At 38.6% G+C, this 26558-nt stretch overlaps 1 protein-coding gene and 1 long non-coding RNA gene across 4 annotated transcripts; both read right to left on the bottom strand.

Moving 5' to 3' along the window:
• Positions 1-261: 261 nt before the first annotated feature.
• fam83fb (family with sequence similarity 83 member Fb) lies at positions 262-26157 on the bottom strand. Of its 3 annotated transcripts, XM_023959010.2 has the most exons (6): positions 25563-25695; positions 12302-12400; positions 11910-12077; positions 7774-7895; positions 1346-2055; positions 262-651 (listed from the first exon to the last, which is right to left on the bottom strand). In XM_023959010.2, the coding sequence occupies exons 3-6, from the start codon at positions 12060-12062 to the stop codon at positions 605-607; spliced, it is 1032 nt and encodes a 343-aa protein (XP_023814778.1). In that variant the 5' UTR covers positions 12063-12077; positions 12302-12400; positions 25563-25695; the 3' UTR covers positions 262-604. The 3 variants fall into 3 exon arrangements, with proteins under 3 accessions (XP_023814778.1, XP_011476796.2, XP_020560610.1); XM_011478494.4 differs by lacking the exon at positions 12302-12400 and having other exon boundaries at positions 25563-26156; XM_020704951.3 differs by lacking the exons at positions 262-651; positions 12302-12400 and having other exon boundaries at positions 1538-1744; positions 1827-2055; positions 25563-26157.
• On the bottom strand, positions 15295-17773 carry LOC144990734 (uncharacterized). The gene is made up of 5 exons (XR_013654693.1): positions 17636-17773; positions 17054-17110; positions 16830-16905; positions 15937-16032; positions 15295-15445 (listed from the first exon to the last, which is right to left on the bottom strand). It is a non-coding gene; the product is annotated as an uncharacterized LOC144990734 (long non-coding RNA).
• Positions 26158-26558: the final 401 nt, after the last annotated feature.

Here is a 26558-nt window from a genome sequence, read left to right as displayed (position 1 = left end):
TTATTTGTGTGGATAATCTTGTAAATTTTTTTAGCAAGATGTTGATTTAAGATTCCACAACAATGCTAACCACTTAAACTTTTTTTTAACAAAGTCATTTTAGTCATCATTTGGCATATCAATGTGTCCAAGTGTTTAAACTTGATCCAACCTCACCAATTGCTCCATTTTAACCTGTTCTGGTTGTTTGAAAACAATCTCACCTACTGAGAGAACAAATAGTGTTTAGGGCATGTATTAACTTTTGTTAGTATTTTTGGACAATCAAATGTTATAAATTTTGTTCAAAGGAACCTTGTTTCTTCCATTACAGTGCTGGGAAATAGACAAGCAGTTGCAAAGTTCAAAGAAAAACATTGGGTTTAAGGCTAAACATACTTCAATAAATACATAAACTTACTTTGCAGTTCACCTCTCAGAGGAATCAAAATATTGGGACCTTTCCTTCATAAGTTAGTAGGAGCAATAAACCTAATTAAATCAGATTTTAATTATAATTTGGCACAAAATGTTAACAAATCTCACCGCGTAGTCTTTAAATGTATCCAATCTTAAAGTACATTGGCAAACAAAAGTCACACGTTTTAGGATATACAAGTCAAGATCAAGATACTTTGCAAGGTGCTTTTCCTTGAGACCGACTTTTACCACCTGCGAACAAAAAGAAAATACATGGGTCAGTTTAACTAAAACATCAGTTAGTTGAAATATACTCGTTTCCCATAAAGCAATGTTGAATATTATGAACATGTCAGTGTTTGCTACTGATAGCAATGGAAAAGAAGAAGTCTTACACCGGGCTTGGTGGAATTGTTCCAATGCGACAGAGGATGAAGAATGAATTCAGTGATTTGAAGTTTATTTGATTTGTTAGCATGTTCTTTTTGCTACGATTATCTGAATAATTGTTCATATTTTCCACCTAATATGCTAGATTCATTCTAAATAAGCATTAATGTGATAGTGAAGAATGCATATATTCAGTTATCATTATTTGCCTTTAAAGATAAAAAGTCCGTTCTTGTTTTCACATTTTATTAAATAGATTTCTCCTAAAAGTGCAACTTATTATTTTTCATTCTCATTAGGCATTTTTTGGCTGCTGCGACTTCTAGTCCTAAAAAATGGTAAATTTATTTACAATTAAATAAAAAAGGGTGAGAGAAGAAAAATAAATGTTCCAATTATTCTGATAAACCACGTTTTCCTGACAAACGTTTGCGTCTAATCAAGTCAAAATACAGTTCCTTGTCATCGCGAAAGATTGTATAACAAAACAACTCTCTTTTTCTTTATACTGTTACGTGACAGTAAATGTTTGAATTTCTGTATATGTGATACTTACTGGTACTGCCATTGTCATGTGATGTGTTGACGGTTTGTAGAGACATTGTTTTTTTCTCCAGCTTGGAAACCTTCCTACTCACTTTAGATCTAGACACATTCGACTCCAAACGGTCTTCGGTCTCATCTGTTTGACTAAATCCAGTGGATGGAGGAGTTCTCATCGAATTCTTGATTTTTTTCTTCCATGTCATTTTCTTGTTTTTTTCTGGAGCATTTCCTTTAACACTGGTTACATTTTCACTCAGTTCAGCAGCAGATACTGGGCTTGTTGTTTTCACATGAACACTGCTGGTCACTCTCGGCCTGCTCTCATCCACGTCTTCAGAAATCACCGGATGAAGTGAATTTATTTTAGGTCCTAGTTCTTGAAGAGACATTGTTGGTCGCAGAGGGCTCTCTAAAAGGAGTGAGTATTTTGGGTTATAGTATTTGTGTGCGGGAACTTGGATGTTGACGTTTCTGGAATCCCCTAAGCTGACCTGGAATCGGGATGTGGTCGCTGGTAGCGGTGGCCGTTTGGGCTCCAATTTGGAGCGCACAGTGGCAGTCCTAGTGTTGTTGGGTTGACTGATGTGAAATTCTTTGTAGAGGTCCAATTTCTCAGAGATAGCATACAGCTCACGGAAGTCTCTGTCAAAGAAGTCGACAACTTGTCCTGTCATCACAGTGATCATGTTTCGATCCATACGAGATGTACACCAGGAGAAACTGAAGAAAAAGGGAATATACTGTGAGTTTAATAAATACATTCTGATAAACAGTTAGGAACTGCACAAGATTGTCAAATGGAAATGCATTAAAAACAAAGCTTGACCACTGGAAAAACAGGTCAAAGTGCTTTCACCACCCAGTGGCAGGTATAAGAAATACAACAATGGTTTGGAAGTGTTTGCTTTTCCTCCTAAAAGCGTAGAAGCAGTGCACTTTGTGGATCATGTCAAAACAACTAGTTAGCTAGCTTTAACTTATTAACTACTGTATTTTCTGCACTAGACGGCACACCTAAAAGCCTTATTTTTTTTATAAAAACAACAGTCCGCCATATAATCTGGAGCGCTTTATATCTGGATTCATTCTGGTAGTGTTTACTGATGTTTAAGCGATTCTGATAGGTACACGGGGCTCCGTCAAAATATCAGCCTGTTTTTTGCACGAGTTGCAAAGATGGACCTTAGTGTGTCCTTTTGATTCAGGGTTAATCAGAGAAAATGTGTGTTATGCAAGCTTAGAAAAATCACAGCAATACACAACTTTGCATTCACTTTAGCCTTATTTTCTGTTCCTGGATGGCTAACTTGTTGACTAACTAGCTGACTAAGCTACCTCAGTTCACTGCACACTAAGCTGCACACTGCAGCACTGATATGGAGAAGCTTATTATGGCGTTTCATCTCTGCCATAAAGTGAAAGGGCGTAAAGACAACTGAGCGGGCGTATTCAGGAACTGAGTAAGCGAACCTTACAACTGCACAGGCGCAATTGGAACCGAGCGACCCCGTTTTTTAAAACTGCATGCTTGAGCTGTGATCTTGCATGGTCAGTTCTCCTTTGCGCGCTTGCTTGGATTTGCGCTCAGTGTTAAGGGGGCGTTTTCGTCACTTGGGGGGCGGTATTCAGGGGTGTGAATGTCACTTATGGGCAGTAATCTTTCTGATTGATCTGATTGGCGGAAATTTGGATGTCAAATCCAGCGAGGCAGTGAGGCGGAACTTTCTTTTAGAGGCTTTAAGAGAAAAGAAATGTTCGCCTTATGGTTGTGAAAGTACTGTATATTAGAGGTAAGATTTTAAGCCCGAGCCCGAGTCAGAACCCGACTGGCCGGGGATCTCTCTCGCTGACTTTTTTAATAAATATATTGTAATGGCTGCAAAGAAGCTCCTTAGGCGGGCGGTTGTCAAACAGCTCTTTATTAATCCTGTACGTCAGAACGGTTACCGCACGAACCGAAAGGCACAGCCAGCTTCTTACTCAGAGGGAGAAAGTTCACCGAACGCACACACGCACACACACACACAGGTAGACCCCGTCCCCTCCCACCAGTCACCAGCCCCCCGTTGATTGACATACGCTGTGGTCCAGCAACTGGCAGAAAAAGGGGGCGCCGGCCACCCGCAGCTCTGCGGACGTGATGTGATTTTCCCTCCGCAAGTCCGCATGTATTTTGTCTAGGTATCCCCGATATGGAGCAGCAAGAAGTCAAGGATAAACTTAAGACAGGGGAACTGAAAATGCAAAGACGCACCGCACGGCTGCAGTATTTCTCTGCGTAATGAAGCGAGTGCGCATCAAGATCCCTCTTTCACTCTCTTTGTCTGGCCTCTTATTCTGTGTTCCAGCGTTATTTCATTGTGCAAATGCATTTATTATGTAGGGAGGAACCTATGCGCAGCGCTTCCGGCGGAACTCTATGCCACAACAGCGAGCTTGACTACGTCCGCGGCTGCAGCGACCACTCTCTGTTAGAAAATAAATCATAAATATATGTAGATTATTTTACCTTTTGGAAATCTGGCGTTTTTTTTCTGCCAAAAATACTATGGGATAAATTGAAATTTCGGGTTTGCTTCGGGCCTGCAAATCAAGTTAATTGGTCGGGTTCGGACCGGGTTCGGCTTTAATGCCCGCGGGCCTGTGTCGGGTCGGGCTGAATTTTTTAGGCCCGATCTTACCTCTACTGTATATAAAAAATATGATAAAAGGCAGAGAGCCGCATGCAGCTCAAGAGCTGCCCCCCCTGCTCTAAGAAATGAAAGTCCCACCCCGCTGCCTCGCCGCATTTGACCAGCAAATTGCGGTCAATCAGATCAACCAGAAAGGTTTCTGCCCCCAAGTGAAAAAAACACACCCCTTAATACCGAGCACAAATCCAAGCAAGCGCACAAAGGAGAACTGACCGTGCAAGATCACCGTTCAGTTAGTATTGCAGGCGTGCAGTTGTAAAATGCGGGGTCACTCGGTTAGAATTGCGCCTGCATGGTTGTAAGGTTTGCTCCCTCAGTTCCTGAATACGTCTGCTCAGTTGTCTTTACGCACTTTGACTTTATGGCAGAGATGAAAACACCATACCTTATCAACCGTATAAAATGGTAGAACACCCTATTTGTGCATTGTGTGCTATGTCAATGATGAGTGTGTAAACTACTTCTTGTCACTGCCTGCACCAGTGAGTTTCTCATACATGTCATACATGAGATGTTTCACAATGACACAAAAAAAAACAATGCAGCAAAAAATATTTGACATTCACAGATCCGCAAGTCGAAAAAAGATGAAAGAGTAGGGGTGTCACGATTTTGACTTTAAATCGAAATTGATCGAAATTAAGTCACAGTCACAAACTTCGAATTAAAAAATGGAATAGTCGATGCTGCCATGCCCCCATGTTGCGTCTGGTTACTTGCAAAGCGGAAAAAAAAAACATGTGTTGAAGTGCTGCGAGTCAACCTCCTCTAACAGCCACTCAAAAGATAATTCAAAAGATGGCAACTGCAGATGCAGGAGACCCATCGACAGAACTCGAATCCCCTCCTCTTTCATGGAAATCGCTGGTGTGGAAGTATTTTGGATTTCCAGTGTTATGTTGACAACGTTCCCGTTGTCGACGAAAAAACAACAGTTTGCAAGCTGTGCTATGTGCGTGTACCATATTCTCTCACGGGCAGCACAACTAACATGGCAGGGCATCTCCGCAGGCACCACAAAAACATAGATTTATCTGTTAAACCAACAACTACACAAACTACTCTTCCGTCTTTGTTTGGAATTAAACTTCCTAGCAACTCAACTCGTGTAAATGCAATTACGCGTGCGTCGGAGTATTCATAGCCGTGGACATGCGACCTTATTCGGTGGTGGAAAACTCCGGTTTTAGGCATTTAATTAGCGTGCTAGAGCCACGCTACGAAGTAGAAGGCATCTCACAGCTACGGTGATTCCCTCCATGTACAATAACGTCAAAGAGAAAGTTATTGAAGGTCTGAGCAGTGCACATTTAGTTGCCTTGACTACAGATTGTTGGACATCCAGAGCAACACTGAGCTTCATGACTGTCACAGCACATTACATTAATATTAATAATGACTGGGAAATTCAAAATCCAGTCCTTCAAACTCGCCCTATAGATGAAGCACACACAAGTGAACATTTAGCAGAAGGGCTGAGGGAAGTGGTAGTGGAATGGAAGTTGGACAGACAAAATTCAACCATCCCTGTGACAACTGTTGAACATTGTCAATGCCTCAAATACAGCAGGATTGTCACCACAAATCGGATTTTTAGCCCACACTGTGAATCTGGCCTCCCAGAAGGGGTTGGTAGTAAACCAGATTTCTCGTCTTTTGGGCGGAGTCAGGAGGGTGGTCACTTTTTTCCACAGAAGTACCACTGCAGCAGCCATCTTAAAGTCAAAACAAGACATGCTTCAGCTTCCTCCTCACAAGCTGGTTCAAGATGTCATTACAAGATGGAACTCCAGCTATGACATGATCACACGCTATTTAGAGCAACTAGCTGCTGTCTATTCTGCACTTGCAGAAAAAGACATTAAAAAAATGCCAAAGACCTTATCACCCTCTCTGATCAAGACGTGACTGTTCTGGAAGATGTATCTCAGGTACTGAAGCCCCTGAAAACAGTCACAACCTTGATGAGTTCCAAACAGCAGCCTACTGTGTCTATGATCATGCCCCTACAACACACCATCCTGACATCTATGAAACACAGTGACACAGATTCAACAGTTGTAAAGGATGTTAAATCTGCTATAGAGGCAAACTTTGAAGAGAGGTATTCAGACCCAGATCTGACCCAAATATTTAAAAAAATCACAGTTGTCATCTGCCCATAGAAATGTAAATAGTTAATATTTTAGCAATATTTTAGTCATATGTTAGCAGTTCTCTTTCCATTTTCCTCTTGAAGAAGAACTTAAAACTGCAAAATTGTTACAGTTGTCTTGTGTTGTTCTATTATAAAAAAAGTTAATGTTTTTGACAACTCAAAGAGCAGCTCTAAACAACATATCCATCTTTAGGAAGAACATGAAAAAATACAGTCATCATTCTCAGGGGATAAAAAGTAGTTATCAGTGTGGTATATGTTCATCTGTTCGGAAATAGTTTAAGACACTTAATTGTTCAGAGACTATGGACTTGTCTGTTTTATTGTTTTTGTTTGTTTTGTTGTGAACTTGAATTTTGACACCCCTATGAAAGAGGTCTGTAATGTTCATCATACATACACTTCAATTGTGACGAATGTAAAAAAACAGAATCTAGGAAATTACATTGTGGGATTTTTTTAATGGCCCCCACTATATATATGGTAAGCATGAGGAACTTATTGTTTAAAAGTTTAGTTATGTTTGTCCTTCCTGACTTTAACCATGCCAGAACCAGCCATGGAGAACACTTTAGGGTGGGAATAAGGATGCTTTCAAACTGAAAAAGTCAGCTGGTCCGTACCAAGTTCGATAATTTGGTAGGATCGAGTCCTGAACCTTGTTTTTGGTTGTATTCAGACTACCATGAGTGGACATTTCTGCTTCAAACCAGACCTTGTAAACATAACCTCATGATTAAAGATCTCTTCAGTCATTGACCAGGAATTACAAGGTCAGGCAAAGCAGCTAGAAGCAGAAATTATGGAAGTCTAAAGCTTTGCAGTTATTGTAGGGATAGCTCACTGATTCAAACTTTATATTTGTTGACCAATTTTGAATGCCTGTATCAAAGTCAGGTACATCACTTTTTCCTTGCTGCTTTGGCACGGCTGAGGCATGGTGCAAGGCGGGTATTGGCAAGAAGACGGCTATGAAGTGAAGCTGGTAAGTGTTTATGACATATAGATTGTCAGGAAAACAGTGTGAGAAGCAATGTGTGTCATGTTAAACGTTGTTTTAATGAGCCTGCATTCATCCGACCACATTTCATTGAGCTCATCGGTTGCTTCATTCCTACTCTGTTTACATCTCGAGACGACCAGCTACGGTAGCTGCTTTGGTCCAGTTGTTCTGCTCTGAGCAAAGAGCCTTTTCAGACTCAAGAAAGCTAGTCAGATTGGACATGAACCAAGATCACCTTGAAAGATGGTTCCAAGAGCAGTTCCTGGTCCTGGACCAGGGTCTGCTTTGGCATATTCTGACTGAATATAGTTCAAGATTATCGGGGTAAACAAACTGGTTCACTTTAAGCAAATCAAATGTGTCCAGTCGGAATACACCCTAAGATATGCTGCTAATTCAACTTCTTCCACCCTTTACAAAAATGCCAGATTCAAAAGACGAAGATGACAAGGGTGCAGACAGCTTTAATGTATGTATTTATGCATGTTTTTTCTGAATGTGATTGTGTGACAGTGGTCATCTGAGCAGCTAAAATTGGATTTTCATTTAGGAATAAGATGTTTTTTAGTCACTCAAACACTTACCTGTAAGAGCCAAACATTACTTTGTCCACATCCACCAGCATGTATTTATTACAAAGAGACCCAGGGAATTTGCCAAAAGACAAATTGAAGCCAAATCCTTGAAGTATTCTGGTCCGAATGTTCTGCAACCGCAAAAGCTCCAAGTCAGGTGATAACAAATGAAGAATCCCGTAAGCAAAACAGTGCCAAAGTGAAACAGAAATTTATATTTAACTTATGCTCTGACTTTTTGAACAATTTTGGAAAATTTGGTTCACTACCCATTTTGGTCTTTGGTCAAAAAGATCTTAACTCATGTTAAAATGTACAAACTATTTATCTTCTAATCCAGTAATCACCCAGATTATTTCTAAACGGTGAAAAATGTTAGTGAACATTCAACCACTAAATTAAAAAATTCAAGCATCTTCTTATCCTAAAGAAAGAAAAAAGATAATTATATTTTTAAGGATGAATCGTATTATGGAGAACTAAAGCTAACCACTACAGAAATTTGACTGGGGTGCACTCATGCCAATGTGATAGAAGCTGGAACAAACCCTATCGTCCCCCTTTTTCAAAAAACGATCTCAAATCTGGTTTCACAACACAAAATACAATGTAACCGGTATTATTAAAGCTTCTTTTTTTCTTTTCATTTGGTGATTAATGCAAAAATTATAGAGTGAAGTAGGTTATTGGCATAGACTGAGTATAGACAACTTGGACAGATTGATCCCTCCACCCTTACGTTCCAAACAGAAAGTACCTGCTGGCTCCAAGAAGCCAAAATCCTATAGACTTTCACTGTGAAATAAACTGCTATTACTCAGTCATTCTTTTTGTCAGAATAAACATTTTTGGGCCAATCATCTTGCTAATCCAAATTTTTTCCATGATATTCTTTCTTTATTGCTAGTTATTCAAGTTAAAAACTGACCAATCAGATAGTAAAAGTAAACATTTGATTGACAGATTCTACCAAGTGGAAGGGGTGTGGACTTCGAACTAGCTTACTCGTGATTGCCGACATTAGTTTCCCTAGAAATGTTGACTCAGATCAACTCGGACCAATCATTGTTGACTTGCGGCAGTTGGCGGTGCCCGTATTGCAGAAAAATAGTGACTGAATTAGCTTACTTTCGCTGGAGCTGGAGGTAAGGCAGTTTCTATGGGTGACATCACAGCTGCTTTGTCCATCTCTATATCTAGTCAATGGTATAACCAGTCCATCAGAGTATTACTGATGGTCCAAGGTATAACCTGCTTTTGCACTGAAGTAGCTGGAATAATTAGAAATGTGTGGTAAGTGTATCATGATGTTTCTGTAAGCCTCTACGGGCCCACAGAGAGGTCTACGACCTTGATATTTCATGAGGGCCACTTGTGTCAAATCTTAGTCCCAGATGTGTCCCTCTGCTAAAGCCAGTACATGTGCAGGCCCGTCTAAAGTTTGCTAGTGAGCCTTTAGATGATCCAGAAGTGGATTGGGAGAATGTCCTATGGTCTTATGGCCTTATGGCCTATGGCCTAAGATGAAACCAAAATAGAACTTTCTGGTAAGAACTCTACTCAATGTGTTAGGAGGAAAAAGAATGCCGAGTTGCATCCGAATAACACCATACCTACTGTAAAGCATGGGGGTAGAAACATCATGCTTTGGGGTTGTTTTACAGTAAAGGGACCAGGATGACTAATCAGTGTAAATGAAACAATGAATTGCATTGTCAAATTTTGAGTGAATTGGCAGGTGACTAAATACTTTTTTGCCCCATTGCAGGTGTAAATGAGTCAAACTAATGCTAAATATGCATTTACTGACATTAGTGATCTACTTTTTTTAGAAGTGCTACATTGATTAAACACATATGACAAATATAACTTTAAAATTTCACCATTATTTATCTCCTTCACTTTTTGAATTTAATATAGGGTGGGACTAAACATAAATAAGTTACCAACATAATGCCATACTGTGAAGAATAGTTAGAAACTGCCTTTAACTTTTATTACACTAACTTTTACTTTTTATCACATTAATGGCTTAAACTTGATTCACTAAGTATTATCATCTCAAAATTATATTACAGAGCACAACCAAAAATATTGTCTCGTAACATTTCTCTAGCAGCCTCCCCGTTCATCTTTGTGTGTCACGGTGTATGCGGTCTGGCAATTGTCTGTGATAACCTCAGAGAGATCTGACACTTTTAGGTTCTCTGACCTTCGAACATCTAGCCTGCAACAGTCTGTGGGTGTGTTTTTCACACCATGATCCATCGGATGAGGTTCTGAATATGCAAATGCAAGGTATATAGACCAAGCCTTTTTCTGAGTTCTGTTGTTCGGACTCTGATGCAAAAACCCTGTTCATCTGTCTGTAACCCTGCGTACAAATTTGTGCTCTTTGTGCGGAGTAAATCTACAAAAGCTAAGTAGCTGTCTCTGAGTCATTATTCATTTATTTCTGTGTGCAAGAAACTGGTACGAACCTAAAATATTTAATACAGTCCTTTCTAGAGAATCCAGTTTCTTCACACATACACATTTAATTTAGCTGAATGATTCAATTTCCTGATGCTGAATTCATGATTATTTTATAATTCTCGACTTGAAATGAACCATTCAAAATAAGCTCAAATGGTTTTTTTTCTGATAGTCCTCTTCATTTTGTGGTTGTGAAAGCTAGTCTGAACTTACTATGCCTCAGAGCAAAGGTCTAAATTCACTCACAAAATAACTCAGGTGCAGTTCACTTGAGTTTGAATCCAGAGTCTGCTGTGCCGCAGGTCTAAGAGCAGAAGCAAACCTAAGTGAGTACATGGCATGACAAGAAATGCTAATCATAAGCAAGTTGATAGATAGTCTCATTGTCAACACAGTAATGAGTAATATTATGGTCTGACAACAAACAGAAGGAACCAATTTGATTTTTTAGCTGTTACAGTCAAAGTTCCCTTTGGACAGTACTGCCTCCAAGTGAACAGCTGTTGGAACTGCATGTTTTTTTTTCCAGGCACTTTGGTTTGTTTCTGGGACTGCAGTGTGTGAAAAATCAAAACTAAAATCAATAAACCATCTTTCAGAATACTATTTAGACTTAATTAGAGTGGAGTCAGTGGGTGCTGGAAATTATTCCACCTACTTCAGGGCAAAAGGAGGTTGTACCTTGGACCATCAGTTATACTCTGATGGACTGGTTATACCATTCACTGGCTATAGGGATTGACAAAGTGGCTGTGATATCACCCATAGAAAATGCCTTAGCTCTGGCTCCAGCAAAATGAAGAAAATGTAGTCACAATGTTTCTAAAAATACGGGAACCGCCAACTGGCGCAAGTCAATAGTGATTGGTCCGAGTTGATCTGAGGCAACATTTCTAGGGAAACTACTGTCGGCAATCATGAATGCGCTTGTTCGAAATCCACACCCCTACCACTGATGGTACATGTGCAGGCCCGTCTAAAGGAGAATCTGTCAAGATGAGAGGTAGTAAGCACCACATGCTTTTACTGTGGCATCTGATTGGTCAATTTATAACTACAATGACTTGCAATAGAAAAAGTCATGAACAAAGAACCAGGATTAGCAAAAAGATGTTAAGAAAAAGGCATCGGAGCAAGAATAGGTATTCTGATAAATATAATGAATTCTAAATAGAATTCTATGTTATTTTGGCTTCTAGGAGTAAGCAGGTACCTATTTGGAACGCTAGGCTGGAGGGGTCACTCAGTTCAGTTGCTATGGGCAGTCAATGGGTTATCGAGAATGTCAATCATTACAATGAATACACATTTACCCTATGGGCAATTCAGAGTCACCAATCAGTCATTTACTTTTGTTTTTGCAATGTTGGAGGAAGCCGGAGTCCCTGAAGAAAACCCACACATGCACAGGGAGAACATACAAACTCGCAGATGGGATTTAAACCAGGGGCTTCTCACTAAGAAGTGACAGTGCAAACCACCGTGCAGCCATCCTCAATAAATTAATCACGGTCAAATTTATCTAGACTCTTCACCCATTCATGAGTCTGTGCGACCCAGTTTGAATCCACCTAAACACATGCCATACCTGTTCTGTTGTCAGTCTCAGTAATTTCGTGCAAGATTGTTGTTTTGTATTTTTTTCCTACAAAGAAAAGAGCTGCTCTTACTAAAAGATGCTGTGCGCCGATCTGAAGTCTAGAGCACATATCTAGAAAGTGCGGCACGCCTTGTCGATCCAACAAGATGTAAACAGGTACAGAGCGGCGGCAAGCTGCATCCATTAGGTCTTGTAGGATCTGGACATCTGTGAGCAGATCCATTACTATTGCAATCACCTGCAAGAAACCCAACAAAGTCAAGTCAAGTATACTTACTAAAATGGATGCATTAAACAGAAATAAATAACATTTGATGCTCATTTTGTGCGCACATAGGGCTTACAAAGGGCTAGTAAAGCCATTGCTACAATTCTTTATATTTTATTACAGCAAAATACAGGCTCGGCCTCATCTTGAGATGAGCCGCTCCGGGTTTTGGCCTATGACATTGAAGCACTTACAAGAAGAGCCTTCCCTCATGTGCCTGCTGCAGTCCAAAGCGATCTGGCGAGGGACTAGTTTATTCATGCGCTGTCCGCCTGTGAAGGCGGCAGGCCAGTCTGCAAAGTAGCACAGGACATTGACCCCACCAAATGGAAGAGCATAGCAAGACCAGGATTTTGTTTTTTTCCTCTTTAATACACATCCTTTGGCTTCGGTGACTTATAGTCGCTGTAGCAACTTCTAGTGCGGAAAATACTGTAGTAGGAGTGTCAGCACATTATTCAACTTAAACATGGTAATCAACATTAAGTTAACCACTTTATATCCAAGAACTCCACCTCTTATACAAGAATGGTCTAAATGACAATAAAAAAAATCAACAAGGAAAACAAAAAGTAAAGCAAACCTTATGAGGGGCCGTATAAGACATTATTTATTCTGAACCATTCACATTCATACATTCTTGCTCTCACAGTCATATATACTCTCTTTCGCATACATATATTCTCTTACGCATCCATATATTCTCTCTCTCACATTCATACATTCTTGCTCTCACAGTCATATATACTCTCTTTCGCATACATATATTCTCTTACGCATCCATATATTCTCTCTCTCACATTCATACATTCTTGCTCTCACAGTCATATATACTCTCTTTCGCATACATATATTCTCACTTGCACATCCATATATTCTCTCTCTCGCATGCATATATATTACTTTACACATACATACATTCTCACTCTCATTGTCACTCTTAAAAAAGAATGTATGTATGTGAAAGACAAGTATATATGAACGTGTGAGGAAGAGTTTATATGTGTGTGTGAGAGAGGAGTATGCATGAAACGGAAGTGACTTTGGATGAAAAGGAAGGCACTTTGAATGAAAAGGAAGGCACTTTGCATGAAACGGAAGGCAGATGATTTCTCGTGCTCTGATTGGACGAGAGGCCGCCACCTCCCATTTTGAACAGACGCTAACACGAACCAATAAGAAGGCCATCGGAACCTTAAGAAGTATTTTATCTTCACCTCAAGTGGTCACAAATCTGTCTGCATCTCTAGAGACACAAAGGAATGTCTCAAATACCAATAATGGTAATAGAAGTGCCACCGAAACAGAGAATCCGTATCCACCTTCTTCCTAGCCCCCATGAGCCTTTGCGTGAATTATGGGCGACACTTCCTGTAGACGCTGGAACACGCATTTACATTAAAACAAATTCCTCTTGTTTTCGATCCATAACTACATATAAATGTGGGAAAACCAGCTGTCATTTCTTAAAAAAGGCAACGGTGAGGTGGAGATGAAATATTTGTTAAGGTTCCGATGGCTTCAGGACCCCCGTGGCTACTTCTTGCCGGTTCGTTTTTTTAAAAAAAATAAACTTTATTAACAATATCTTGCACATACAAAATACCAAACACAAAACTCCACTGTGTGCAAAATACAATCTTCACGTTCGCCATGAGAATGAACAAAAAAAACATAATGATAACCATGTAAAACAGGTTATGCAAAAAGAAAACAAAAATAATAAGGCAAAGGAATCTGTTAAAGTTTCAGGAGAGACCATGTTTCAACTGTTCTGACAGCTTTTTTGTTAGTGGAAGATTTAATACTGTTCACATACAAAACCATTTCTTTCTGAAAAACATAAAACACGTTTTTTTTGTTGGCATATTTACACTTGTGTATAAAGTATTTAGCCATAATTATAAGTAAATTAACTACATATATTTTTTCTGCATTAAGTCTTTCTTGTGTAAAATATCCAAAAATAATATGCTCGTAAAATAATCTATAATCTTCACATAGATGAGTTCTTATAAAATGTATCACATCTTTCCAAAATAGTTGAGTGAAAGAGCAAAACCAAAAAAGATGAGGCACAGTTTCTGGTGAGGAATGACAGAATGAACAGTTTATGTCCAGATCTTTTTTAAACTTAGTAAAGAAATGTTTCACTGGATAAAATTTGTGAAGAATTTTGAAAGAAATTTCTCTGATTTTATTGGTGATGAAATACTTTTGTGGCAGGGTCGAAACCTTTTCCCACTGAATTCTACATCCAAAGCTGTTCCAGTATGAGATAACATACGGTTTTGTGGCAATCTCATTTTGAAACAGAGAACGGATACTTTGATTATTCCTGCTAGCTGAAAAACATACCTTTCCACACCACAAGTCTGTTAATTTGGGATTTCTTGCTGGTTCATGTTAGCGTCTGCACTGTAATCCCTAGCGAGTTGACTGAACTTAAAAATTATTGTGTAACAGATTACGCAACAGTTAAGTTATATTATTAAAACTTTTAAGTTAACATTTATTAAAATTCATATTGTCAGTTGGCTTACATTTGTATTATTTCATATAAAAAATATTAAGATTCCTCAACTTATAAAAGAGAGATTATTTACTTAAAGTTTTTAATATTTTCCAACTAAAAAACGCTTTAAGTAACTATATTTTTATATTACTCAACTCATAAAATATGTAAAATTCACTCAAATGCTTTATAAATTCTTTAACTCATTAAATGTGTAGCATTGAAAATATTTAAAATTCTTCAGCTTAAAATGTATTCTAAACGGAGATAGAGATGATACTGCCCCACTACATTTTAAAGGCTAACATTGATAAAAACCAACAAACGTGAAGGCCACACAATAGTGATTGCATAATACACTTTTTTTAATTGCTCTTTAAAAAAAAGCACAAATATCAAGAGGATGAAGAAACAATAAGTGCAATAAAACTGCATTATAAGAGTGCCACACAACATATTGACAAAAAGAGTTGGTTTTGTATTGTACGGCAGAAAAAGCATATGATCACAACAAAACACATTAGTTACATAACACTTAAACCAACAAATAGTCCATTCTGGAAGACTCACTCAACGAAACATTCTTCAGCGTCAATAAAGGTCCTTTCAGTGGTTTGCTGTCCTCAAGGCTCAAGACAGCATTCTGAATAAATATGAAGGCAAGTTCAAGTTTTTTGGGGTGCTGTAGGTCCAGAGCATAGATGTCCCGAAGAGTTAGAAGAGATTAGTCAGCCAGATGTGTGGGACCACTGACGGCAGCATCAGGAGCATCACCACGACAACTGAGAAGATACCCACAGCAGTGTCTGTGAGGTCTGGTATTCTGGAAAATACAAAACAAAAAACACAGATGAGTTCAGACCCTCAAAGATATTCATCACACTAATGTCCAAAACTGACATTCCTGCCATCTGTCAATGGGAATCTTTTCATGCTAACATTCTGTTAGCTTTTAATCAACTGGCTATGATGTTTTAAGGACCAACTCCAATTAAAATTGTGTTTTTAAAAAGTTCTTTAGCATTTTTCTGAAGGAGGACATTTATAAAATAATTTAAGACTAAAGCTTCATTTTTCTTTATTCAAATAATGATGGATCAGGAGCAGAAAAAGGTAAACGAAAATGTTCCCACTCCTTCCAATCAGGAGTCCCTGATGTTCGTCTCATCTTCCATCTCATTTTTAAAACCATTTAAAAATATCACTCAGTTTACAAACTACAAACAATTGCCCATTTATTATGTCACTCAATAAAATCTCAATCAATATTAAAGGATTAGTGAAAACCATTGACAGGGAGTCGTTTGCACTTACTGTACAGGTCTTGAAGAAGTTGGAGGCATCTTCATGCAGATAAACAGGAAGTGCAAGGAGGACAAGTGCCCGTCTCATGTTCACGTCACGCTGGTCCTAAAAGAATAAAAAGAAATATCCATTACCTTTGAAGCAAATGCAGAGCAAACACTTCCATTATTTATTTAAGGAACTTTAAGAAATAATAAAATGATACCTTTTCTAGATGTCTATTTCTAGTGAGAGTACAATACAGTGTTTATGTCATGATCCACTTCAGGTCAAAGACCCAAAGTCATTTTTAAGGCAAGTTACACCTTGGCTTCTTACAGCTGTTATCCGTTTTTGAATTATGCACATTAGAAATTCACCTGGAGGTCATAAATCCTAACCAAGCTGGCCAGTTCCTGTCTGTTTTGGTGGACTTAGTCTCAGAAAAGGGCAGCTTTAAGTTACACAAACATGTAAAAACTGCACAATTTCCTCTGACTGCATCTACTCTACATAAATCCATTTCAGATCTTGACAGATGAGTTTTCATGGTTTCAAATGATGGAATGGTGCTAATACAACATCATTTTATTATTGTAATATACTGTCATAAAGACATGACAATATTCCAAAGTGTCTCCACATACATGGCAGTGGAAACACTTTGGAATATTTGCTATGTAGTACTGCAGTATTATATGTAGTACTGCATAGTGCCAAAGTAACAGAACACAACTTGCACCTCCATTCCATTGTGCCACCTTCAGCCTGCAATCTAAATATGTTTAGTTCAAATGTAAATAATTTCAGCTCTATTTAGACCTTTGGCTAGTTAAAATGTGCATAAATGTTTCCATGCTGCCGTATAAATCTAATAATGGTAATAGTTCAGGATGAATATATTAAATAAGTATAAAACTCACCCACTGACACCTCTTTTCTGGTGAAATGGTGACTTTCTGGTGAACTTTCTGAAGTTCAGTTTCTGAAGTTCAGTATCTGAAAAAGTCCAAAAGAGATTTTTCAATGTTAAAAAATGTTTCAATTATATTCTGATCAAAAAACATTTATTGCACTACACAACCTATTGCATTTTTTGTTTTTTTAAAATAGCTCTAGACAAATAACTGATCAGGAGACAAGTTACCTGGCTGGCCTTGGCGTCTACCTGAGGTGAAACACTGAACACTCTGTAGTTCGGTACCTGAACACAACACGAGCACGTTGATTAATTTATTTTTACAAAAACCTTTTTTATAACGGAGATCAGTGATTTATAAAAGCTTAAAGCTGCATTCAAAACCCAATGCTTCCATGTAGCAACCAGGCTTAAAACTGTTGGCGGTAGCTCCTCCCACACAACCGTTAGAGGCTTTGAGTGACATTTTTGGACAAATGTCCAGCAGCAAACTTTAGCCACAGACAGAGGCCTCCAACGCGAATTTCACACGCGGATCATGTTTAGTGTGATTGCAGCATAACAGATCATTTCTACCTCTGAAAAAAAAAAAAAACCTCATCACTGTCGTAACTTACGGGCAGAAATGCATTTTGGGTTTGGCTCGCCATACGTCTGCTAATATGACAAACTAATCATGTATGCATTGCCACATTAAGCTCTAAAACAATCGTAACACACATATGTTTAAACAACAGTAAACCACATTTACGGTAGTATAAAGAGCATTCTTAAAGCATTCATTCAAAATAAACCATGAACGATACTTACCAAATTAAATCAGGGCTGAAGACAAGACGGCACCATCAGCGATGAGGCGGATGAAAAAAAAAACCCGAGGTTGGGGCGTCTTGAAGCGGGACGAAATCGCAACGCTTTGCAGAAAAATAAAATGCTCGACTTTCAATTTCAAACGTCGCTTACTCGCATTCGGCAAATCCAACATGGCCACCTGAGCTAACGTAGAGAAAACGAAAGACCCTCCCACCAGTACGTGATGACGTCATGACGCTACTTCAGGGATCTTAAAATTTTTGAGTGCTAGATACAAATAAGCTTTAAAATATTTAGCACTGTTAAGTTAAATTTGAAAAAATCTTGATAGAGCTTAATACTTTATAGTTGAATCAACTACAAAATGACATTTAAGTTGTGTAACCTTAATAGTTATGAGTCAGTACAAGTGATAGGGTTTAGAGGGTGTTCAAAATGGGAGGTGGCGGCCTCTCGTCCAATCAGAGCACGAGAAATCATCTGCCTTCCGTTTCATGCAAAGTGCCTTCCTTTTCATTCAAAGTGCCTTCCTTTTCATCCAAAGTCACTTCCGTTTCATGCATACTCCTCTCTCACACACACATATAAACTCTTCCTCACACGTTCATATATACTTGTCTTTCACATACATACATTCTTTTTTAAGAGTGACAATGAGAGTGAGAATGTATGTATGTGTAAAGTAATATATATGCATGCGAGAGAGAGAATATATGAATGTGCAAGTGAGAATATATGTATGCGAAAGAGAGTATATATGACTGTGAGAGAAAGAATGTATGAATGTGAGAGAGAGAATATATGGATGTGTAAGAGAATATATGTATGCGAAAGAGAGTATATATGACTGTGAGAGCAAGAATGTATGAATGTGAATGGTTCAGAATAAATAATGTCTTATACGGCCCCTCATAAAACCTTTCTGAGCACTTTTACTACATGAAGGTTCTTTAAAATGATAGCAGTCTTTCTTTTCAAAAGCAGGAAGTCACTTAGTCCTATCCTTCTCCTGACCTCCAATCAGATACACAAGATTATGCCAATAAAGCTAACAAACTAAAGAATTCCTAGATTTTACAGCAGGTCAAAAAGATCTATACATATAATTATGGCATTTTAGAGAAAACAGAGGGTTCAGAAGCAAATTACATATAGAAGTGTTTAAAAAAATGGAAGTTACCTTTCAAATAGTGGATGGTATAACCTAGTTAAAACTATTTCAAGGCAAAGCCTAGTTTAGAAACTGTGGATTGCTTTACCTCTCCAAAGTTTAAATCAGGAATACATTAAAAAAATACAAACAGGCTTCATAACATTTGCAGCAACCACTGCTCTGTTAAACAATTAAAGACTTTTTGTTCCCCACATAAAAAAATGAATTTGTTTTGATGGAAGAAATGAAACACTAAGCTTTAAACTAATGTGATGTGCTATCTGTAATGAATGGCTTTATCTCCCTACACTAGCAGTCAAATGTTTTGATGCCCCATGGTCTTGAAGTGTATCTATTTTGTAACTGGTAGTATCCTTGTATGGAGACAACTAAAGTTAATTAATTTGGAATGTAGGTTATACTAAATGTTGCACAAAAAGAATGTGAAATAATGGAGCACTTAAAAACATCATTGCATAAGTCACTCTGCTTCCTGCAAATCTGTCTTTACAAGGAACATGAATAGGAAGAAACACAGCATTTAGACCAGGCATGGGCCTATTGCAGCCCAGAATTAATTCTGTCAATTTGGAAGCAAGTGGAATCAAAATGGCGCCATTGTGTGTGGCCTGCCGTCTGTCCCTTGTTGTTTGTATGCTTTTGTTGTTTTTGATAAGTATTACACATAAAGCAACCTGGCTACTGGTGTATGACTGACAGTCGCTTCTGGATTTCCAATCTTTAATGAATCTTTACCACCTTTCTGGAAAGAATTTCAGTATTCCTCTGCCGCCCTCCCGGGGCCCCTTCCCCGTGGAAAAGATGCCACCGTCGCCGCAGTAAAAGAAGCGGCAAAATCATGTACTTAAAGACTTGTTTATGTTGTTTTACTGGACACATCAAGGCAAAGCTCACTGAGCTCAACAGTTTTTGCCCCTTACACCACTCGCTGGAGCCTGCGATCAACTGGCTGACACCTGTCACCGGCTTCGAGGAGCTGTCAAACGCCTGCAGGCCCTGCTCGCCCCACCCGCGCCACTGAGGGATAAACGCAATCAATGACCTCTGTGTGGGGTCACCATGGACACACTCAAGTTTGCGCTACTGAACGCGCGGTCCATTTCAAACAATTTTATTTTAATTGTATTTCTCATCGGATCTTGGACTTCCTGTGCCTCATGGAGACATGGCAGCGGGAGACGGATCACATCTACCTGAACAAAATGTGCCCCCCGGACTGCTCCATGCTGAGCACCCCCCACTCATCTGGACGGGGTGGGGGTGAACTGACTCTCATCCATCAGGACCTTTTCCCCAGCACCAAACTGAACTTTGACTCTTTTGAACTTTGATCTATAAGGTTGGATCTAACCCTTTGTTTTACTGGATTATAATTTATCAACCTCCTGGCGCTTGGACAAGTTTGCTGAGTTTTTATCTAGTATTATCACATTTGATAAAGTGCTTTTAGTGGGTGATTTTAATATTCATCTTGATGATTCTTCTTGTGTTTTTGCATCAGAAATATTATTTTTAACTGAGTCATTTAATTTTATCCAGCATGTTACAGGTCCTACCCATGTCACATTGGACCTGGTCTTTTCTCTATGCCTAGATATTGTTTAGCATTGTGTAAAAAACAGTCATGTAAGTAACCACAGCTGGATCTAATTTATTATGTCATTCACTCTTTCACCCTCTCGGTCTCCTCTTATATCTCAGCGTTGTGTTCTAGATCAGACTGTTTCTGATGGTTTTATTGACCTGTTTGACTTTCATTCTTTTAAGAGTTTTTATGATGTCGATTCTTTTATGCAGTCTTTTAACAGTCATTGTGTGACCATTTTGAATGAGGTTGCTCCTGTCAGAGTGAAAATTGCCTCTCCTAAAATGTCTTTTCCATGGATATATGAAGAAATCCGCTTCTCCAGAAGGCTTTGTTACAAAGTGGAGGGTTTATGGAAGTCAACAAATTTGGAAGTACACAGGTTGCATCTTAAAGATCTGATCTGTTCTCTAAATTAAATGATAAGAGAGGTCAGATTAGCTTTCTTTTGCAAACTTATTTCTACAAATAGGAAAAATCCTAAGATTGTTTTCAACAAGCCTGACTGTAGTTAATTTCTTCACCGTTTCTTAGCTAAGGTTTTGGATGTTGGAGCAAACATCCCCCTTTAGCCAGTGTTCGGCCCTCTCAGACCCTTCACAGGCTAACTGTCAAATTTTTCTCCTGTGACAGTGGAGGACGTTCATTCTCTGCTGAAAAGGATCAAACCCTAGACATAATTTCCACCCGTCTTTCTAAAAGTGTTCCAGAGTATAGGTTCTACTGTTGTTGACCTCATTAATCTTTCCTTGAACTCAGGATCAGTCCCCAACTTCTTAAAGCATGCTTTAATAAATCATGTTCTTAAAAAGCCTTAAAGACCTGTCAGATCCAAAAAACTTTAGACCAGGGGTGGGCAATTATTTTAACTCGCGGGCCACATTGAGTTCTAAAATTAGATAGAAAGGCCGGACCCCAAGCAGATGAGTGGACTGAGAATGATATAACATGGAATATAGACAAAAACACTTGGATTGAAAATATATTCTAAAACAGAACATTCTAGAGTTTTTAGTTTAAAACTTTTGTTCCCATTTTAGATCAGTTTTTCACTGTGAAGCCCTTTGGTACCTTCAAGGAGTTGTAAAGTGCTGTATGAATAAAGTTCCATTCATTCATGATCTTTTTAATAAAATAAATAACATTATTAATGAAATAAAGCAATGACCAATTGCCAAACTCTCTGATTTTCAAAGACAAAAATTCAGGTAAAATATACTGATACATTTTTAAAAAAAACACAAAAAAAAACAAATAATCGATCCTCTCCTGTCATAATCCTAATAAAGACAGGGCTGCAGCTCCACACGTCTTACAATTTGCGTAGCTGCGCTGTGTCCTGCGTGTCTGTTTCTCATCCAGTAATAATGAAAAAAAGCTAATTTCTATGTCTTCTGCAGCAGCTACGCATGTTTCTGCATTACCTTTTCACCAGTACAGAGTTCCTCGTTTATTGCAGGAGTTACGTTCTAAAAATAACCGTGATCAGTGAAATCCACGGAGTCTGATTAAAAAATACTTACTGCCTAAATACATTTTTCTCACACAAATATTTTCACCCTTTTCTCTCTTGTTTAAATTCTCAAACCTTCCTAGAAATTAGATCCAGGATCTTAGATTGAAAACAAAGATCTGATCGATCACAGATTTCTGTAGATCTGAAGAGCTCCGCGTTTCTGTACAGGTGACACGGCACGGACTGAGGAGATTGATTGACAAGGTCTCCAGCCAATCAGGACAAAGAACAGGGTGCGCTGTTCAAAAAAGGCAGCATGATCGCCCTGAAAGAATGAGCTAAACTAGGAAAGATGAACTGCGACGTAGAAAGGGTAGACTGTCTTCTGTTCTATTTGACAGAGATTTTGAGAGGGTTTCAGGTTGGAGAACAGACTGCAGAAGGGGGGAATAATCTCGAAGCTTCCTTTTATTTCTAAAATCTTGGAGAAAGTGGTCACTGTTTAACTACATTTGTACCTAGAACAACACAATATATCAGATTATTTTCAGTCTGGCTGTAAGAAGAACCATTCCACTGACACAGCTCTCCAAAGAGTTTCTGAAAATGTGCTTATCGCAGCTGACTCGGGCCAGTAAACTGTCCTCGTACTTCTAGACTTGAAATCTGCTTTTGACTGTAGATCACAAAATTTTAAATGAAGGTCTTCACAATGACTACGGTCTCTCTGGGTCAGTTTTAAATTGATTTATTTCGTATCTTAGTGGAAAAACTTTTAATGTGGCTGTCGGCTCCTCAAGCTCTGCAATTGGAAAAATAAGTGGTGGCGTTCCCCGGGGTTCTGTACCTGGCCATATTTTATTCATTTTATGTATGATTCCTCTTAAGAAAGAAAAAATTTCATATCAATACTATACGGACGATATCCGGCTGTACTGTTCTTTCCCAGAAAATAATTAGTGTGAACTACAAAATTTGTCGAGTTGCTTGATGAGCATTAACACATGAAAAAGCAATAATCATTTACTCTTAAATACACAGAAAACTGAGACATTGATTTTTGCCCCAGAACATGAAATCCCTTCCATCAGGCAACAACTCTGGTTTCTGAGCTCTTCTGTCCAGTCATGCCTCAAAAATCTTGGGGTGTTGTTTGACAAGTCTGTGTCCTTGGAAGGTCACTCAAACGGATACTAAAAATCAGTTTTTATCATCTGAGGAACGTGGCAAAATCAAAAAGTATTTTGTCTCGATCTGACCTGGAAACAATTATGCAACCTTTTATTTCTTCTCATTTCGATTACTGCAACTCTCTTTTTACCTGTTTTAACAAACATTCCCTTAACCGTCTTCAGCTTTTCCAAAACTCTGCATCAAAGCTTTAACAGGAACCAGTAAACGGACACACATCACTCCTCTGTTGTCTGCTTTACATTGGTTAGCTGTCAAATTTTGAATTGATTTCAAAGTTCTACCTTTAGTTTTTAGAGCCTTGCATGGTCAATCTCTGAAATACATATCTGACCTTTTTACCCCATACTCTTCAGCCCGATCATTGAGGTCTTCCAACCAAAATCTTTTAAGAGTTCCAAAAACCCGCTTTAAGACTAGAGGAGATCTCTCATTTCAAGCCGTTGCTCCTCCTCTTTGGAACTCCTTCCCATTGTTGTTGCATCAGATTTACTCCATTGAGTGTTTTAAATCTCGGGTAAATACATTTTTTATTTAGGAGAGCTTTTAGTTGATTCCTTGCTTTACTACATTTTACTGTGTTTTGTTTTATTATTATTATTGTATTTTATTACCTCTCTGTGTCTTGATTTGATTTTATGCTCCTTTTGTAAAGCACTTCAAGGTTCTTTCTGGGAAAAGTGCTATATAAAAAAAGATATTCTATTCCATCTACCCACAGGCTCTTGTCATACAATCGATAACATGCCCCCCAGTACTTTCTTAAGAGTGGGTATGATTTATTTATCGTGATTGGCTTTTTTCTGTCATAAGCCGTTGACTCCTCCGCGACACACTCAAGCTCATTTCTAAAATGTCAACAGTAGACAAAATGAATAAAATTGTTTCTGTGATCAAAACCACTTCTGAATAAGTTACCTATTTGTGTTATTTTCCTGTTCACACAATTTACATCTAGAAGTTTAAAGTGAGGTTTTGATAGTTATTTTTTATCGTTGCAAAAAAAAAATTGTATAATTTTTAATTTGGATTGGTGGTATTTTAAGGGTTCAAAGAATGCAGAAAATGGATGGCCCTCACATATTTTCACCTCAGCAAATCTGGCCCTCTTTGCCAAATGTTTGGACACCTCTGATTTAGACCATAGTTAAATAACACTCATTGAAAGATGAGTAACGGTAGGACAAAAAAAGAGTGAAAGAGAAAGAGGACAAAAAGGGACATAAATCACTGAGGCAAAAATTAAAGGGAAAAGTGTTTTTGGTGTTTTTAACATGTTATTGTGGCATTTTTCTGTTGATGGAGGACACATAAAAGCAAATTAGGCTTAAAATTGCATTTCTGAGTATTTTTATTCAAAGCGTTGTAAAACAGACAAAAAAAATTAAGTTTGAAAAAGAGCTTATTTGTGATGATGTAAATACACAGGACAGGCCACAAGCTTCCTGCTTCCCTGTGTGAGGGGATGTAAGCTAGCGGGAGAGTGTGTAAACAGAGAGCTCTTAGTAACCGGGAGGGGAAGGTGGGATAAGTTTCCTTCACAACAATGGTCCCGCCCACAACTCAAAGGGGAATTTCTAATTAACTCCTGTCGCTCTGCAGAATTTATGTCCTAGAAAACCACTTTTTTTTAATTTTAGCCAAAGAAAAATTGCATAATCATAACTATATGACAATTAGGAATGCTTTGAAAATAGATCAAAAGATGATCGGAGTGGGACTTTAAAACTTTTGAAGTCAGGTAGGTCTTTGACAGAAAAATAAAAGGATTTTTAAAAAAAATATCAGCACATTGTTTAAGAGACGGTGTTGTAAGGGTTGACACCAACCAAAGACACAAAGGATGTATGTGTAAAGCATTACAGGTGCAAAAAAATGGTGGAGCCAGATACCAGCTCAGACTAGGAATATGAAGATGTTCATGGATATTCGTCTGCAAGTGAATGCATCAGAATGGAGCGGCGCAGGGAGCTGCTGTGGTGTAGCTTTTGTAGGCTCTATTTCACACCTACAAGATTTTTCCAATGGCAGTGTTTCATGTGCTCCTTGTTCACAAAGATTTCAATAAATAAATTCTCGACAATGCAGCTCTTATCTCAATTTTATTATTATTTTCCCCCCATCATCAGAAAAATGCCACAAGAATATGTTAAAAACACCATATGCACCATTTTTGTTTTAAAACGCCAAGCAGCAAAAAAAAGGTACCTAGGATTTATCCCACTGTGTTCACAAAAAGGTGGATGCATTTATAGAAAGTCAGGTGGTGTAAAAAAAAAAAAAACCCAGGTGAGTCATGATTGTTGCCCTGTATAAAAAATCCCCCAGAATGACTACTTTCATATTACAGGCTTTAAACTACTGGTCTCTGTAGGTTTTTATTTTTTCTGTTTTTTTGAATAAAAATTGTCACCAACGTTTTACATTCTCTCAAATGTATCTTTATGTAGCATTTTTGGAACATTGTGGGTGTAAAATACGTTATCAAGCGAACCTTTTTTCTGATCCAAGCTCTCACCTTTGAAGCCTCTTGGATGAGCTGCCTCGCCACTTCCTTGAGGTGAGGTCCATTGTCCTTAGGTGGATGGGTGTGAACGGCCACCCGGGTGACCCCTTTGAACAACCCCCCGCTGGGCCAGCCGATTTCCAGCGACGGCACCTCCGTGTCCGACGTCTCCGGCCAGTAGGTGGAATTGACTCCAGAATCTGCGTGGGAGTCTGTCGGACTTGTACTGCTGGCACTCTCCGTGTCATACTGCCGGAAGGAGCTCAACAATAGTTTTATTTCTCTGGCTGACAGAAAGTCTATCATCTTGTCCTCTTTTAACCGCGTTTTGAAGGCGCCATCGCCGTTCTTTAGCAGCTCTTCGATGGCCACGCGCTGCTCCTCACTGTAGTAAAACTCCGGTCTAGATTCTGGGATCCTGGTTCCGATGTGCCCATCTTCCAGAACCATTAGCTGTGATTCAGCCATTGTTTGGTTTGACGCTTATCTTTTTATGCTTTTTCTGGACCTCTAAAACTGCCTCTGTAGAGTTTCTATTCAGTGATCACTCGTATGACGGCATATCTAAAGTGAAATGTCACCTGGCCGGGAGCGGCAGAGGTGGGGCCCGGTGTTGAAATCGTGATGCCTTCAAGACCGTTGGAATAACGATAACTAAAATGAAAATGAGGTTTTAAATCCAGCCTGCATCGAGCTATTTTTACTTTGCAGTTTTTGTTGTGTGACACTAACTGAAAAAAAAAGAAATGGAAAGAGATGGATTTATAAGTTACATTTAAAACATCTATTAATGTGCTACTAATATTTAATGACCAAGTTTATGTATTACTATGTATGTGTACAGTGTCTGTATATTTTAAGACACTAAAATGCTAAACACCACTTAATTTTTTTCTATTATAAACAAGTAAGGTATTAGTCGAAATGTAGAGCATTAGGGGCGGAGTCAAAGCGAAATGATTTATTTTGATGGGAGCGTGAGAGATATCATTCACGTCTAGGGGGCTG

Source organism: Oryzias latipes, chromosome 1, assembly GCF_053564925.1.
Source record: "Oryzias latipes strain Hd-rR chromosome 1, Olatipes_Hd-rR_3.1".
Classification (NCBI taxonomy): Eukaryota; Metazoa; Chordata; class Actinopteri; order Beloniformes; family Adrianichthyidae; genus Oryzias; species Oryzias latipes.
Note: the sequence above shows the minus strand (reverse complement) of the source record. Positions and strands in the feature narration are given on the sequence as shown.

Coding starts and splice junctions, on each gene's coding strand:
- fam83fb (XM_011478494.4), bottom strand. CDS start 26,018: ATGGCTGAATCACAGCTAATGGTTCTGGAAGATGGGCACATCGGAACC. Junction 7,896..11,909: donor TCGGCGCACAGCATCTTTTA/GTAAGAGCAGCT, acceptor TTGCGGTTGCAG/AACATTCGGACCAGAATACT. Junction 2,056..7,773: donor GTAATGTTTGGCTCTTACAG/GTAAGTGTTTGA, acceptor CTTTTTCTTCAG/TTTCTCCTGGTGTACATCTC.